At 36.4% G+C, this 18,714-nt stretch overlaps 1 protein-coding gene and 2 pseudogenes across 1 annotated transcript; 2 read left to right on the plus strand and 1 right to left on the minus strand.

The window, feature by feature from the left end:
• The first annotated feature begins 2,627 nt into the window (after nucleotides 1–2,627).
• On the plus strand, nucleotides 2,628–3,575 carry LOC138154775 (putative olfactory receptor 8G3). The gene has a single exon (XM_069079772.1). The coding sequence runs from the start codon at nucleotides 2,640–2,642 to the stop codon at nucleotides 3,573–3,575; it is 936 nt and encodes a 311-aa protein (XP_068935873.1). The 5' UTR covers nucleotides 2,628–2,639.
• A 6,578-nt stretch (nucleotides 3,576–10,153) lies between these two features.
• On the minus strand, nucleotides 10,154–13,873 carry LOC138154935 (olfactory receptor 8G50-like; annotated as a pseudogene).
• A 3,070-nt stretch (nucleotides 13,874–16,943) lies between these two features.
• LOC138155578 (olfactory receptor 8G50-like) lies at nucleotides 16,944–17,888 on the plus strand (annotated as a pseudogene).
• Nucleotides 17,889–18,714: the final 826 nt, after the last annotated feature.

Below are 18,714 nucleotides of genomic sequence, written 5' to 3' on the forward strand. Positions count from 1 at the left end.
CACATTAATTAAACCCATCAATGATAATGGCATGAGGCTGAGGACTGATCGGTGGTTTAAAAAATAGAAAGAGTTTTTTGGGAGTATGAAGAACTATACCTCAGAATTATAGAACTACAATGTTTTTTGGAATTGGAAGGGACATTCCATCTTGCTTAACTCCTACCCCATAATATCCCTTCAATACACCTACAGTAGTGGTAGTAATCCAGTTTGAAGACCTTAACTTAAGAGGAACCCACTACTACTATGGCAATACATTTCACTCTGAGTTATATATAATTATTACAGATTTCATTCTCATACCAAACATAAATTATCTTCTTTTTAATTTTACACATTACTTTTGGATCTTTTTTTACAAACTTTTACAATATAATTCCTTTTACAAATAATATTAAAAATGATAGGAATTAATTAACATTGCTCTCTCATTCTTCCCTTCTACGTGCTAGACTTTCACAGGTCATTCAAATTATCCTTATATGACATGTGCCCAAAATCATTTATGGCCCTCATTACGCTTTGGATATTCTCTACCTTGTCAATATCCTTCCTCCACTATTGATGAGAGAACCATAAACATACATCACATGTGTTCTGAACAAGGTAAAGTGTGGCAGAACAATCATTTCATTATTCCTGGAAGCCATACCTCTCTTCATGGAGCACGAGGTTATATAACTTTTTTTTGATTACCACCTTAGATTGCTCAGTTATATTGATTTTGTAGTCTACTAAAATCCTTTTTCTCTCACAAACAAATTTACTTCTGAATTTGCCTCCATGATTTTCGCACTTTTAAAATTGTTTTAACTGTTTTTCAAGGTTTTACATTTTTCTTTATTAAATTTTGTAATATTATATTAAGCCCAATGTCCTAACTTAACATGTTATGTTTACATTGTGTGTTTCTTAAACTGTGAGTTAGTTATGTCTCCAAGCTTGGTGTGATGTTCAAAAACATACCATCTATCATTATTGTTTTGTTAAACTTTTGTATTCAAAGAAGACCAAAGACATAAAAAGAGTGATGTCCTGATAGGTGTGAGAATTGAAATTAAGTAAATTAGACCTGTGCAAAGTGCAAAACCTCATTCTTTCCTCTGGATCCATCAAAGTGCAACGGATAAGACAAAAGTTGTGCAGTGGATGACCTTGGCTTGTACAAATTAAGGTCATTTCCCCCTGCCCCAGTTTGTCTGAGGGGCCCATTTAATTACCAAGGGGCCCATTTAATGACCATTAAGACAAAAGACATTTAATTTACCATCACGAAAATATCAGTCTGGGAGGAGAAACACCCTTAAACTTCCCTGACAGAAAACATTTGCTATACTAAACCATCAAAGCTTAAACAATGAGCCATTGTTTAATGGCTGGGTTATTACTGAATATTACTGGAGCTGGAGTAATTGTATATTCACTCATAATTCTTCAAATTAAACTTCTATTCCAACCAGTGCTTTTTTAGAGCTAACTCTGGGGGGTCCACAAGCTCTTAGTTCTTCTGAAGTTGCATGCTCCAAGGAAAGGTGTGGTCAATGTTCTTCTGGCATATGATCTGTTCTGTGAGCTGTGACAAGTACTCTTCTCTACCATCGGACCATGACCAGAACCCTGTACCCTACCTATGAAATGTGGATAATAATAGCACATAACTTACTAGGGTAGTAACATTACAATCCCAACTATTTTCTAATAATTGCATCTTACTCTACATTGGCAGAGGACACATGTTTTTATCAAAAGTATTTAATAGCAAATGTTTGAACACAAATCCTTAAGGCACTCTAGTTAAGAAATCCTTTCAAGTTGACATTGACTTATCAATGCCAACTCTCTGCAAATCATTCCACAAGTTATAAATCCATATGTTTTCCATATTGTGGTTTTGACAAGTATTTTGCCAAAATTAATGTTTGATAAGTATACATCATTTGTCTGATTGGCCATCATAGTAATCTCTCATTTTAGTAAAAATCGTCTCAAGATCCTAAGACCTATCTGTATGGAAAAAAAACAGATTTCCTTCCCAGCACATAGCTTTCAAATTACATGCCCTTTGTGATGACTGAAATCTCTGAGACATCTTTTTCCTTCTCTTGGAAAAGGAGGCAGAAACCATAGTTCCCAAGTTGGCAGGTTTCAAAAGTAGTCAGTGGGCAGCTCAAAGGCCATTGGGTTGTGAATAGAATGCCACAAAACCTCAAGAGGTGGAAGGGATTATTCTCAAGAGGCAGGTACTTTTCAGATAGACCTCTTATGTTTACTAGTTATGGGAGCTTGAACATCAATGTTCTTTAAGATTTGTAAATATTCAACACACACTTAAACATTTTACATACATTTTAGGTTGTGAGCAAACTTCTTTGCCAATAGTTACATGAATGAAAAATAATATAATTATTGTATGTAGGAAAAAAGTTCAAATATAGCTCTTTTCAATAGAATGGTTTACATGCCTCATTCCTGTGAAGCTGACAGTCTTTAGTTTGTGGTAGGGAAAAAAGAGACAAAAGAATACACAGAATTTATAAGAACAATTTTACTGTTCTATTTGAGGCATCATTTTAGACTCATAATAATGAAGATTATTTTTTCCCTCTTGTATACAGATTCTTACTCTATACTCAAAAATGATGGAGAAAGGAAATTATTCCCTAGTGACTAAGTTCATCCTCGTAGGTCTGACAGATCAGCCTGAGCTCCAGCTGCCACTCTTCTTCCTGTTCCTAGGGATTTATGTTGTCACCATGTTGGGGAACCTGGGCATGATCATACTTATTGGGCTGAGTTCTCATCTTCATAACCCAATGTATTATTTCCTCTGTAATTTGTCCCTCATTGATCTCTGTCAATCAACTGTTATCACACCCAAAATGCTAATGAACTTTTTATCAGACAAGAACATTATTTCCTACCCTGAGTGCACAACTCAATTCTATTTTTTTACCTTTTTTGCCATTTGTGAATGTCAAATGTTGGCTGTGATGGCATATGACCGCTATGTTGCTATATGCCATCCACTTCGTTATAGTCTTATCATGTCCTATCACGTGTGGTCATGGTTGATCATTGGAGTGTATGCACTGGCTTTCACTGGGGCCACAGTTCACACAGGTTGTTTGCTTAGAGTGCTCTTCTGCAAGGAAAATGCTATTAATCACTACTTCTGTGATTTCCTTCCACTCTTAAAGCTCTCTTGTTCTAGCACTTATGTCAATGAAGTGGTACTTCTGTCATTCAGTACATTTAATATCCTTTTCCCAACATTGACCATTATTTGCTCTTATATTTTTATCATTGCTAGTATTTTAAAAATTCAGTCCACTGGAGGCAGATCAAAAGCCTTCAGCACCTGCAGCTCCCACATTGTAGCAGTTGCTGTCTTCTTTGGCTCCCTTGCTTTCATGTACCTGCAGCCATCTTCAGTCAGCTCCATGGATCAGGGAAAAGTGTCCTCTGTCTTTTACACTATCATTGTGCCCATGCTAAACCCCCTCATTTACAGTCTGAGAAATAAGGATGTCAAAACTGCCTTGAATAAAGCAATAGAAAGAACATTCCAGTGAAAGGAAAAAATATTGCAGTATTGGGTTAATGGGTTTAGTGAATGTTGTTATGATGTGGAGAGAAGGGGAGTGAAGGGAGGAGGGAGAGGGAGATTTGTAGAAACCAGTTACTCAGTCCCACAACTGTAATTAATTAGAAGCCCAACTCAGAGCAACTTTGAGGACATTTCTCAAATCAGTAGGTTACAATTCTCTGCCAACATTTTTCCTCCTATTACCTGTCTGACTTGCATTCCATATGAACTGGGAAATTCAATCATGGATTGATATGTTTCTGACATTAAAGAGTTTGCTTTACTATTTTAATAATCTTTATGGAAAAATATTTTTCCTAGATGCCCATCTGGGTCAATGATTTCTGCAACTAGCAGTTAAATGTTGAAGATTTCACAAGATGAGTGTTACAGAGCATGCTAAGCCAAGAAGGATATTTAACAATTTACAAGACATACCCACTTGTTTTTTAGCTAAAGAAACTATATCTAAAAGAGGATAAATGTTTTGCTTATAGTCACAGAACTGATCAAGATAAAGTCTGGTTTTGAATCCAACTCTCACTTGTTGGTCTTTTTATTTCTCCTTCAAAACATCAGATAGTCATCTATATAGAGGAATCTAATGGAGGAAAACACAATCACAGCTTTGTATGTGAATGGATGTATAGGATATATCCTCTAACAATGCAACATCATAATATATAAAGAAGTTCTTTAATCATGTAACCAACTTTTAAGATGGCCTCATATAAGCAGGGAGAAGTGTTTCTGAGAAATTTTCTTTTGATTGTCTTCTTGCCCTGTTATAGATACATTCGCAAGCTTAGAACCAATGGCAGCTATATAAGTATAAACTACATTTAATGGTTTGGCTTTTTTTTTTTTGCCTTTTTGGAGGGCAATTGGGGCTAAGTTACTTGCCCAAGGTTACACAGCTAGTTATTTGCATGTGTGTGTGGGGTGTGTGTGTGTGTGTGTGTGTGTGTTGTGTCTGAGGCCAGAACCTGAACTCAGGTTCTCCTGACTCCGGGGCCAGCATTCTACTCACTGCACCACCTACCCACCCCCAAAATTTTGAGTTCCAAATTCTTTTTTTTAAAGCAATTATGGTTAAGTAACTTGCCCAAGGTTACACGACCAGTTTTGTGTGTGTGGAGCGGGGGGGGGCCAGAGCTCGTACTCACTGCATTACCTAGCTGCCCCTTACATTTACTCTTTTAAAACTGACCATGCCACAGGCATGGAAAATTGCAGGTATTTTAAGGATTTTTTCAATGTATTGATTAGTTTTGCTTATTGTTTTTCCTCTCTCCTTTCTTGTTTTTAAAAATTATTCTTTGTTATGTGTTAGGGTACAATGAGAAAGGGAACTAGCCCTGTTAACAGACACTTTGGTTACAGAAAGGATTTCTGAGCCCTGGAGTTCAAAACTTGCAAATTGCCTTTGGCACAAATCTTCTTTATAAGTATGCTTCCCTGTTGTGTTACTCTGAGTCCCTTCTTTTCACAGATGTTGTGTATATTTGTATGTACCAGTAAAGTCAAGGTTTAACTGTGAGGAGACCAATATTTTGCTCTTTATATGATATCTTATATAATAGTAACAACAACTATAGGAAGGGATTAAAACTCATGGATTTTTGAGTCAAGAGCTGCCTCAGGATTATGATCTGTGGGGCAGAGCACATGACAAATTCAGGAATGATTGGAGCAACATCAAAAGCAATTGAATGCATCAGTGGTATGGGGTTTGTGCAAAGAGGAGATGGAATGGCAACTGAAGGGGAAGATTTGATGGAAGGAAGCTGAATGTTGAGGATCAGCAGCCTCTAGAGGTACTTCCTAAGCCCTTGGGCCTTCTACTGTTTCTACCATCAAGGACCAGAATTGGAGGTGATGGCCAACTTCCCATTAAGTAGAATAAAGAATAAATGACAAACTCTAAATTATGGTCTCTTCTTTTTCCACCCTGCCTTGCTGAGAAGGGGAGATGACACAAATCCTCATTAAATTTTAGAATTACTTTTCTAATTTCTCTGAAAATAATTGGGAAATTTTGTGGACTAGATAGAGTCTTTCATTCTACCTGCTGTTGTGTTAGATGTTGTTTACTTTGCCAGTATGAAGAGTACTTGAACAAATTATGATACATAACTATAAAGTAATATAATACTCCAAAATATTAATATGTGAAATAAAGGAAATATGATGAGGCATAAAGTTCCTGCCTCAAATTTCTAGTTTTCATTGAAATTAATTAGAATACTACATCTAAGAATCTAGGTCACAAATGATAGGTGAAATTTTATTGCACATATACTTACAGAAAGAGAAAGTGATTTCTAAAAACTGTTGATTCTGAGAATATAGCAAAAAACTATACCTGTTTATTTTAGTGATGTGCAACTGTTTGGGTCTCACCTTAGAGTCCCTGAAACTCTATGCTATGTCTTGTCATTCTTATGCTAATAATTCATTTTTTAAAGTCCTTCCTAATTTCTTTGAGAAACAAAAGTTGTCCTCATTTGCACAAATTTCATGTAGATAGGTATTCATCTAGAAATTATTGTTTAGGTTGGTTTTTAAAATATACAAAAAAATTAATTTTTTCTGTTCCTGTAAGCTTTCTCTTAATTCATTTTGTAACCCTGTTGTACGTCTCTCCTTGAAATTAATTGATACATAAATAGTAGATAGATAGATATGTTTATATACCAACACATGTATAACTTTAAAATATAAATATATTTATGTGTATATACAGAGATATTATGAAAGTTAATATGTAAAATATATTATAGATAATAGAGATAAAATATGTTATACATAATAGAGATAGAAAGATGGACAGGATAAAGGCAAGGGGGAAGGTCAACCAGCAAATGAAGAGGGGAAGGGGTCAGAAGATGAAATATCCCAAAGACTGCCATGAGGGTAGGGCCTGAGACCTGAGTGGGTGTCATCTCAGGGAGAGGAGCCAGCAGAGGGAGGCACCACAGCAAAACAGGTGGCTGGGACCTGAGCAGGGTTTGCCTCAGGGGGCAGGGGCCATGGTGGGAGATGCAGAGTAGAAGATATGGATGGTGAAGGAGCCAGGAAATGAGGGGTGTTGGTTTAGAGGAAAAGGGAAGGGAAACCAAGGGTGAAAGGGTTGGGAAGAAGCAGCAGGGGCTGGAAGAGTTGCTCAGTGAGAACCATGACTGGGACCTGAGCAAGAGTGACCTAGTCAAGAGGGTCTGGGGCCGAAGCCCTGGGGGCCACAGAAATTGATCTACATTGTTCCTTTCTGGAGGGGCTTTAGCTTCAAGTATCTTACAATCTTTCCTGAGAACCATGTTCTGAGAGAGTTCAACAAAGGCCATTATGTAGGCCACTTCTATTTAAGGACTTCCTGGTGACAGTGTAATTCTAGCTGCAAGAGAGTATTATATTTTAAAGTTCCCAAAACAGGCTGGACTTTGTGGCTCTCTAGGTAATACTGAAGCCAAACAGTGTAGCAAAAGAACACCAACTTTTTCCTTTAAATTTCTTTAGAGAAACTAAATTTTCCCCAGTGTTGTAAAAGACAACCCAAAGGAAAACTTTTGGAAATTAAAAAGGATTGAACCATTATAGGTGTAGGGGCTAGAAGTCCTTTCCTTCATAAAGGAAGATCTGGGAGTAAGCCTCAAAAAACAAACAAAACAAAATAAGACAAAAAAAAAACGTAAAAAAGAACCTGAAGTTTTCCCAATTCCCTAGTGCCAAGATAATTGAAAGAATCTGGCTTCCACTTCCAGATGGGGCATCTGTCTTTGTTCTCCATGCTTCAGAAGCTGTGCCCAGGTCCATGACCTCCAATAAGTAAACTGGATTGAGAACCTGAGAGCATCAGACTGAGTATGAGTCAGCCTCCTAGCTGTCTGACCTAATGGAACTGAGAGGTCAGACCCAAAAAGCACCTCCAAGATACTTGGAGAGCAAGAATGGAATAGGAAGAGGGAGAGGCTTATATACCTTCCAGACCTGGCTGGAGAAGAACTTGAGAGTAACAGTGATTCCTGGTCAGGGAACCATATGTTGAGGTTTAAGATTTAGATTAGAGGTGTTTGAGGCAACATGCTGGGTCCTGCCGAATGAATTCAAATCAAGTTTTCTCTCAGGAAAAATAAAGCAAAGTTTATTAAAGATTCCCCTCAATGTGTAGATACTTAAGGAGTTTAAGTATCTGTGACACTTGTATTGACAAGCGGGCCAGAATAGTATGATACAGAGTGAGTCTGCTCTAGATAATTCTTGGGCTCCGCTCATTAATATGTGAGTGTGTGTATATATGTGTACAGGTATACATAGACAGAGGGCACAGGACCAGTTGAATTGGAAGGGATGATACTTAAAAGTGAAATTAAGAGGTAAGAGAGGAATATAATGAGAGGAGATGGGGAGAGATAGAATGGGGTAAATTATCTCATATAGAAGAGGCAAGAGAAAACTGTTACAATGGAGGCAAAGAACAGGAAGGCAAAGGGGAACAAGTCAACCTTATTCTCAATGAATTTGGCTTAAGGAGGGAATGACACACACACTAAATAGTGTATCTCACCCTACAGCAGAGTAGTGGGGAATGGGATGAGAGGGGGGATAATGGAAGGGAGGGCAGTCTCGGGGGGAGGGAAGTTGGAAGCACCCACTTTTGCAAAAGGACAGGATCAAAGTAGAGAATACAACAAGTGAGGGTGGGATGGTATGGAGGGAAATAAAGTCAGTCTTTCACAATATATCCACTATGGGAAAGTTTTGCATAGCTACACATGTACAACCTATACTGAATTGTTTATCTTCCCAGTAAGGGTGTGTGACAAGGGAGGTATGGAAATAATCTGGAATTCAAAGGTTTAAAACCAAATCTTTAAAAAATATATTATTATATTATTATCATTATTATTATTATTTTACATGTAACTGGGAAATAAGATATACAGTCACTGGGGCATAGAGATCCACCATGCCCTACTGGAAAGTCGGAGGGGGGATGGAGGATGATATAGGAGAGAGCAGATTGGGGGAGGGGATATTCAGTGGGATCGCTGTTTTAGGGTGGTGGGTAGGGGGAAAATGGGGAGAAAATTTGTAACTCAAAATCTTGTGGAAATGAATGTTGTAAATTAAAAAAAATAAACTAGAAGACTTTTATACTCTTGTAGTTTTATATGTATTGTTCCCTCTTGAACCCATTCTCAATTAAAGTAGGTTTCCATAGCTAACAGCCTTCCTCCCCCATCCAGTTACTTTTCATGGGTTCTTCTTCTCACACCATATTTGTATAATTACTCTTATTAGGTGCTCCTTAATTGTGTAAGTTTTTAAAGTCATGTCATACTCACATCTGCTCCAATCTTTCTTACGAATTACCCAATTACTAATAACAAGCTTACATACACATTTTATATTTTACATACATAAAAGGTAAACAGTCTGTCCTTATTGAGTCCCTTTCAATTAGGTTTTGGTGTGAGTTTGACCATTCTGATGAGAGCAAGTTTTACGTGTTGCCCTCTTTCCATCTTTCCCACTCCTGTCATGGGCCATTTGTACCTCTTCACATTTAACCCATTCTACCTCTCCCTCTGCTCTTTTCCCAATGCAATCTTCTTTCTCACCCCTTAACTTTGCTTTTTTTGATATCATCCAATCCTAGTCAACTTATTCTATGCCCTCTGTCTATATATACTCCTTTTAACTGCCCTAATAGAGATCAAGTTCTTAAGAGTTACAATTGTCATCTTAGTAGGTAGGATTAAAAACCACTTCTTTATTTTTATGATGCTTGTTTACCTTTTTATCTTTTTCTTGAATTCCATAATTAAAGATCAAATTTTCTCTTCAAATTTCATCTCTTCAATGAGATTGCTTGAAAATTCTCTATTTCAATTAAGTCCTTTTTTCCCCTGAAGAATTATACTAAGTTTCACTGGGTAGGTAATTCTTGGTTGTAGAAAACTTTCAGAAGTTTCTCGGCTTTGCTGATGAAATGTTCCCCTTCCCTATATTATTATCTGAAAGGCTATAGGGCAGACAAGCAAGAGGATTTATTAAGAAGGGAATGTTTTGGGGTCCCTTGACCTCGCTAGGTATATTCCCCTGTCCTATACAGTTACCTGCAAAGGTTACCATGCAGATAAGCAAGAGATCATGTAATCTTTTTTGTTTATGCCTCTGGATATGGTCCTAGAATAATGATAAGTAACTAACCTTAAACAAGGGTAAATAGTGAACAGGATTAAGGGAGGCTCCTTCTACATCATCTGCATTCCTTTGATGCAGGATCTTTCTACATTGTCTTCATTCTTTTGGGGTGTCTACATTCTCTTGGGGGGCATAACAACTCTGTGAGCTCCTTGCATCTTTGGCTCTGTATGAAATGGTCCTGTAATAAACAGACTATTGATTACACATTCATCTCATTATTCTCACTCTTTGCTAGCACACCAACTGTCCTGGCCACAGTACTTGGTTGTAATTTTAGCTCCTTTGCCTTCTGGAATATCATATTCCACACCCTTTTATCTTTTAATATTAAAGCTACTAAAATCCTGCATAATGCTAATTATGGTTCCACAATATTTGAATTGTTTCTTTCTGACTGAATGCAGTATTTTCTCCTTTACCTTTGGAGTTCTGGAATTTGGCTATAATATTATTATAGGGTTGTAAGTACATGAATGCACCAGAACCAAAGAAGAAACCAACTGCTGCCATGTGAGAGCTGCAGGTGCTGAAAGCCTTGGATCTCCCTTCAGTGGAGTGGATGTGGAGAATGTTGGCAACAATGAAAATGTAAGAGCTAACAATGGTCAAAGTTGGGATAAAGATATTAAATGTACTGAGGCAAAAAATCATCACTTCATTAGCATAGGTACTGGTACAAGAGAGCTCTAGGAGGGGATTGAGATCACAGAAGTAATGATTGATGATATTGTCTTTAAAAAAGAAAATTCTAAGCATGCAGCTTGTGTGAACTGAGGCACCAGATAAGCCCATGATTCATGAGCCATCCACTAACCAAAGCGGATTTGACTGGACATGATGACATTATATAGTACTGGCCTACAGATGGCAGCATAACGGTAAAATGCCATAGCTGCCAACATATGACACTCTTCAATTATAAATATGAGGAAGAAATAGAGCTGAGTCATGCACTCATTGTAGGAGATGATATTCTATTCAGACACAAAATTTACCAGCATTTTGGGGATGATCACAGTAGAATTACTGAATGATTGAACAATAAAAATATGATGGCATCTCTTACAGATATAAGGTCAAAGGGATTTTGGAAAAATCACTTAAGACAATAAGCAATTGGGGCAGTTAGGTGGCGCAGTGAATATAGTACTGTCCCTGGAGTCAGGAGGACCTGAGATTAAATCCAGCCTCAGACACTTAACATTTAGTAGGTGTGTGACGTAATCACTTAAACCCAAATGCCCTGTCTTCCCCCTTCCAAAAAAAAAGATAATAAGAAATTATCTGTGAGACTTAAAGTTTGAGACTTAAAGAAGTTTGGAGTCTGCACTATTGACTATGTTCCTAAGCCAACGATATCCAAGGTTCATGATGTATGTATTTACTCTGCCAGATAGTATGCTACCTTAAGGACAGACACAGAGATTTACTTCATCTTTATATTGCCTCAGCAAGAAGCTAAATATAATGCACATATAAAATACTAGGTAAATAATTATTGAATTAAATTGAGCAACTGTATATTTGATAAAGCAAATATGAAAAAAATGTAATAAAACCCCCTATATACAATCCAGTTCTGTGTTAATAAAATGCCAAAAATTATTTAAATCTTGCAAAGACTCTAAAATAAATATGCTTTACATTTCCATTGTCACACACATTTCATTTTGGGGGAAAAGTTTTGAAAAAGACTCGTGTTTTGGGAGCAACAAGATTTAGCAAAAACATCTATCTGTAAAGTTTGAAATAGAATACACAGAAGGTACCTGGCACTCATCAGTAAGATAATCATGGCCTCCTTGAAATGACCATCAGCTACCTTGCACCTAAGATCAAGATAAAAATACTTGTACAATTAACTTTATGTTGCTGTAATGAATAACAAGAGTCCAGTCTCATTCAATCCCATAAGCATTTGGCAAGCTACTACTCTGGGCAATATAGCATACTTAAATAATGTCCATAGACATTTACAAACATCATAGCACTAACCAAAAGCAAGTTATTGTTATTTGGGGACTGATATTATAACAGAGTTCATCATTTAAAAAAATTTTCTTGTCTCCAGTAAAGTCTTATAAGAAACTTCCCTAAGCCTTTAGACTAATACACTTGTATTTAGCAGGAATACTAAAGAAAATCCAGATGCATATTAGCATAAGAACACCAGACTTTAGTCTCAGGGGCTGACATGCAGGAGGAATACCCCCTCCCATTTCAGGGTGGATTTTTTTGGTAGCAAAATTTACCACTCAGCCTTCCTTACCTATGTAAACAGATCCAAACATATAAAAAAAGAAGGCAATATGAAATATCTCATTGGAAAAACCACTGACCTGGAAAATAGATCCAGGAGAGATAATTTAAAAATAAAAAGCTAATGTACCAAAGGGTACCTTGGTCACCACAGCCCTGCAGTCAGGTCTGAAAGGGACAGTTTTCCAAATGTAATGCTTAGAGAGAAGGTCCATAAACTAGGCACTGAGAATCTGCAAAGATATTTACAAGTGAAATCAGCAGCTAAGAAAGTGCATTCTGTTAACACTGTTAACGTTAAGCTATCACAGCTCACACTCGTTCACAGTGCACTCTATAAATCTTTCTCACTGTTAAGAAAACCTTGTGATGTTAAATCTGTCTTGTCATGTTATTTCTATTTTCTGGCATTCAATGAAACTGGTATTCTACTGAAGACACATCAATGGGTACACTTTACATGACTGGATGTGCTTTCTCACACATCTTATCCACAGGATCAGGAAGAGAACTTGACTGTTCTTTGCAATACCTTGCCAGCTTAAGATCTTCACTCAACCCCTATCAATAGACTACTATACAATTTAGATTCTCTTTACTGTCAACATGATCCTCCAGTTCATTTTGTCTTTTCTTCAATAAGTTCAGTAACTAATACATAAACTTCTTTTCTGTCCCTTCTCATCCTTTCTATAAATCCTCAGGCCTGTAAATTGCCCAACTTTTTCAACTATCATAATATATGGATGTAGGCTACTTCAACAATGAGAAGGAGTGATCATGCTTTTAACAAACTCCCAAAAACTTCAAAACCTAAATTCAAAATAAATTGGCCCCATATGGCAGAATTGTTCAACAAAGCAATGGCATTAATGTCCTTGTTGTTCTCAGATATGGACTTCAAGGTCACTTTATCTCTTCTCCAACAAATTTAGTACCTGTCTCACATATTTATTTTCTATCCCTTCTTATTCTTTGTCCCACTTTCTCAACTACCAGAATATCTTAATTCAGGGAACTTCAATCATGAGAAGGAGTGATCACACCTTTATAAACTGAACCAAACTTCTTTAACTCCAAATCAAGTGAATTCCTCACCTAAGGATGGGCATCAAGGTCTGAAAAGATGACTATGAACACAGAGGGAAAGAATTAGCATCCAAAAGAAAACAGTAAGGACTTCTTCCCAGAAAGGGGAGAAATCCCTTGTGAGATGAGTTCCTGTGGGAACTTCTGTCTGTGTGTTACTAATGAGGTCTCAGGAATTTTCTCAACAATCATAAAACCCTTAAGGTACATCATCAAGAGCTTTGTAGACTGAGCAAAAGTTGTTTCCTTACCTATACTTGGAGAAGAAAATCCGAATAATGTCACAATTAGAAAAGATTATCTTCTGCTCAAATCAAAGTCTAGAAAATTTCAGAAATGTAGTTCTGTGCCATCGTTCACACCAACACTAAAAAGTATTATGTATTTCTGTGCCATGGCCACAGTAACATTCATAGAAGACATTGACCTTCCTGGACTCTGTGGGTGAAGAGGTTTTAAGAGTCACGGCTAGAGGGTGAGTATTTGGTACAATAATTCATTTTACAGGAAAAAAAGATTCATAGAATTCTAGGGATTTGCAAAAGAAAGAACATCTCTATATTCTATTCTAGCCATCATTGACCATGACATGAAGCAGTATGAGTAAAGAGGTTTAAAAGCTAAAAAGAGATTTTTGGAAGTATGAGGAATTCCAGCTCAGAATTAAAGAAATTCAGAATTTGAGAGTTGGGAGGGAACTTCCATCTACTTCAATTCATACCCCATAATTCCACCCAAATACCCAGTAAAGCAATGGAGGCTATCCAGTCTCTACTTGAAGGAGAACACATTACCCATCAATGTAGCCCTTTTCCTTTTGGGGGCATTTTATCCTCACATCAGTGGTAAATTTATTACTTTGCAACATTCACACTTTGCCCTTGGTGCTACTCTTTGGGGATAAACTGAACAATTCAAATTTCATTCAGAGAAAACAACTTGGAAACAATTATCATGCCCAACAGATTCTTCCCTTCTCCAGGCTAAACTTTCACAAGTCATTGAAATTATCCTCATAGGGTATGTACTCAAGATCATCCATGATCCTTGTTGTTCTTTCCTTAAATTTCTCCACTTTGTCAATGTCCTTCCTCAACTATGGCAAAGAGAACTGGACACAATACTCTAACTGTGGTTTGACCAAGGTAAAATATGGTAGGATCATCACTTCCTTATTCCTGCAAACTATGCCTCTATCCAATTAACAAAAATTGCTTTAGTTGTTTTTTTGATTGCTCAGTTATATTGAATTTATAGTCTACTGAATCTCCAGATCTTTCTCAAAGATGCTGACTTTTAAACTTACCTACATTTAAAAAAAATTTTGGAACAAATTCTTACAACTACAATGCAGGATTTTACATTTATTCCTATTAAGTTTTGTCCTAAACTATGATATTTTTGGATCATGTATTGGTTAAATTCTGAGTTATCTCTCCAAGCTTTGGGTCATATTCAAATACACATCATCAATTCTTTCATCTAAGTCACTGATCAATGTGTGATTAATAGCACAAGACTCCTGATCTCTAAAACACTCTAATAAAGACTGGCTTTCAAGCTGACATTGAATCAATAAGGGCCACTTTATGTGAGGTGTTCCATCAAATGCAAATGCATGAAACCTCACTTTTGTCCATTTCTTGTCACTTCATTTCTTCCAAAATTTTTTATCAAATATTTTCCAAAATTTAAGTATAACAAGTGTAAAGCATTTCTCTTATTGCCCATTATATTAATGTACAATTTTATTAAAATATGTCTTGAGACTTGAAGAACTCTCCCCACACTTCTGACCCTCTCACAGCATGTCAATTATGTGCCCATGGCAATGACCAAGCTCTCTGAAACACCATTTCCTTAACTTTGAAAAGGAGACTCCCAAGTGGACAACAGCTCCTAATTTGATAAGATCCAAAAGTAATTAATTGGTAGACAGCTCAACAGCCATTGGTCTGTGAATAGAGTTCCACAAAGACTCAAGAGACTTAGTGAATTGCTGTGAGGAGAGAGTTGATTTGGAGTTCTGTCTCTTATGTTTACTTGCTATGTGAACTTAAGCCTTAATGTTCTTTAAAAAAAATTTTTATTTAAATTTTTGACTTCCAAATTCTGTCCTTCCCTTTTTCCCTGCTCTCCCCGCTTCCTTGAACCAGTATTCAGTCAGACAAAGATTATACACGTACAATTATGTAAAACATTTACATGTGAGTCATTTTGTACAAGAAGACTCAAACAAAAGAACAAAATGAAAGAAAATGAAAATATAGCATGCTTCAGAAAGTATGCAAATAATTTCAGTTCTTTCTCCAGAGGCAGATAGTATGCTTCATCATTATTCCTTTGGATTTTTCTTGGATCATTGTATTGCTAAGAATATTTAAGCCATTCACAATTCTTCATCAGATAATATGGTTGTGTATAACATTTTCCTGATTTTGTTCACTTCACTATGCATTAGTTCATGTAAGCCTTTCTAGGTTTTTATGGAATCATTCTGCTTGTCATTAAAATCATATGCCATAGCTTATTTAACCAATTGTCTTTTGATGGACATCTCTTCTATTTTCAATTTTTAATCACCACAAAAAGAGTTGCGATAAATATTTTCATATAAATAGGTCTTTTTCCCCCCTTTTTTGGATATCTTTGGGATATTTACCAAGTAATGGTTTTGCCAGACCATAGGGTATGCACAGTTTTACAGCACTTTGCCTATCAATCAGTTCACAACTCCACCAACAGTGCATTCATGTCCCAGTTTTCCTACATCCCCTCCAACATCTGATATTTTCTTTTTTTTTTTATCATATTAGCCAATCTGATAAATGTGAGATTATACCTAAGAGTTGTTTTAGTTTACATTTCTCTAATCAATAGTGATTTGGAGCATTTTTATATGACCATGATTCAATTTCTTTATCTGAAAACTGCCTGTTTATGTCCTTCAACCATTCATCAATTGGGGAATGACATGAATTTTTATAAATCTGACTCTATTCTCTATATATTTGAGAAATGAGGCTTTTATCAGAGATACTTGCTGCAAGATTTTCCCCAAGTTTCTTTATAATTTTGGTTACACTGGTTCAGATTCTGAAAAATCTTTTAAATATTATACAATTAAAATTATCTATTTTATATTGTGTAATGCTCTCTGTATCTTTGTGGGTCCTAGTTTTTGCTTACCCATAAATTGGACAAATAAACTATTCCGTGCTCTCTTAATTTGCTTATGGTATCACCCTTTATTTGTATATCATGTACCCATTTTGAGCATATATTGGTATATGGTATGAGATCTTGGTCTATACCTAGTCTCTGTCATACTATTTTCAAATTTCCCCTGCATTTTTTGTCAAACAATGAAATTTTTATTCCAAAAACTTTAATCTTTGGGGGTAATCATACACTAGATTTCTATGGCATTTACTTAAAATGAGTCAATGTTTTTTTTAAATATTTTATAATATAATAAAAATTTAAATATTTTTACATACATTGTATTTTCTGAGCAAACACTTTTGAAACTAAATCATCATATGATTCAAAATTATTATAATTATATGGAGGAGAGAATTTTGAGCATTGCTCTTTCTAGAAGTCTGGTTTACATACCTTATATTCCTTTGAGGTGGACAGTGTTGAGTTTATGGTAGGTAAGTAGGCAGACAAAAATGAATCAGAAGAATTTATATTATGACTTTACTGTTCTTTCTGAGTTCTTACTAAATAAGGAAGTAATGAGGACGTCCCCCCTTTCCCTCTTCTCAACAGATTATTGTCTCTTCTTGCTCTGCACTCAAAAAGAATGGAGAAAAGAAATTATTGACTAGTGACTGAATTCACCATCATAGGACTGACAGACCAGTCAGAGCTTCAGCTGCCACTCTTTTTCCTGTTCCTAGGGATTTATGTTGTCACTGTGTTGGGGAACCTGGGTATGCTTATACTTATTGCGCTGAGTTCTCATCTTCACAAGCCAATGTATTATTTCCTCTTCAATTTATCCTTCATTGATCTCTGTCAATCAACTGTTATCACACCCAAAATGCTAGTGAACTTTGTGTCAGAAAAGAACACCATCTCTTACTTTGACTGCATGACTCAGTTTTATTTTTTTGGGTTTTTTGCCATTTCTGAATGTCAAATGTTGGCTGTGATGGCATGTGACCGCTATGTTGCTATATGCCATCCCCTGCGTTATGGTCTTTTTATGTCTTGTCAGGTGTGCTCATGCTTGGTGGGTGGGGCATATGCATTGGGACTAGCTGGGGCCATAGCTCACACAGTCTGTTTGCTTAGAGTGCTTTTCTGTAAGGAAAATGTGATTAATCATTACTTCTGTGACCTTCTTCCACTCTTAAAGCTCTCTTGTTCTAGCACCTATGTCAATGAAGTGGTGACTCTGGCCTCCAATACATTTAGTATCCTTTTCCCAACACTGACCATTATTTGCTCTTATGTTTTGATCATTGCTAGCATTTTAAAAATTCAATCCACAGGAGGCAGATCAAAAGCCTTCAGCACCTGCAGCTCCCATATTGCAGCAGTTGGTGTCTTCTTTGGATCCCTGACATTCATGTACCTACAGCCCTCTTCAGTCAACTCCATGGATCAGGGGAAAGTGTCCTCTGTCTTTTACACTATCATTGTACAGATGTTAAACCCCTTTAGCTACAGTCTGAGAAATAAAGATGTAAAAATTGCACTGAGGAAAGTGGTAGGAAGAATATTCTAGTGAAAGGTGAAATATGAGAATATACAGATGGGTTTAGTGGATACTGATCAGGGGGATGAAGGGAGAGAGAAATAGAAAATAAAAGAGAGAGAGAGAGAGAGAGAGAGAGAGAGAGAGAGAGAGAGAGTTACACAAGGCAGATGCTCTGCCCCACACTCATATTTATCAGAAGCCCATCTCAGAGCTACTTTGGGGACATTTCTCAAACCATAAGTGTACATTTGTAATTTGTATGTAAATGTAATTTTCATATACACTGCTTGTAGACTAATGATTCCTACAATTAGCAGTCAAATCACCAAGATTTCACAAGATGAATATTACTGAGAAAACCAAGGATAGAAGAAGATTTATTGATTTTGAAGTCTAAACCATTGTTTTTCAGCTGTAGAAACTATACCTCAAAGATGAAAAATTTCTTGTTCATAGTTGTAGAGCAGATCAAGAGCAAAAACTGGTCTTGAACAAAAGACTTGATTCTGTCTTTTTTTTTCTTCTCCAATACAGTCATCTAGATAAAGGAATTAAATGGAGGAAAGCACAGTTGCAATCTTAAATGTAAATGGATGTGTAAAGGTGTTAAGGATCCATTCTGTCACACTATAACAGATGTCCTTATACAGATAAGGTAAAGTGTTTCTGGGTTACAGACAGATGCTGTGATTTTCTTCTTACCATGGGAAAAAAAACTGAGACTTTCTTAAACTCAATACCAATAGCAGTTACAAGAGCATAAATTATGAGACATAATTCTGCTAAACTGAATGTTTTAAAGCTGACCACAGCAAAGATGTGAAAAAAGGAAGATATTTTCAGAATTTTTTCA

This window comes from Petaurus breviceps, unplaced genomic scaffold, assembly GCF_028583685.1.
Source record: "Petaurus breviceps papuanus isolate PSGF00001 unplaced genomic scaffold, PetGlider_PUasm1.0 91133, whole genome shotgun sequence".
In the NCBI taxonomy this organism is placed as follows: Eukaryota; Metazoa; Chordata; class Mammalia; order Diprotodontia; family Petauridae; genus Petaurus; species Petaurus breviceps.

What these genes read in the sequence shown, in the direction of transcription:
- LOC138154775 (XM_069079772.1), top strand. Translation starts at nt 2,640, where the DNA reads ATGATGGAGAAAGGAAATTATTCCCTAGTGACTAAGTTCATCCTCGTA.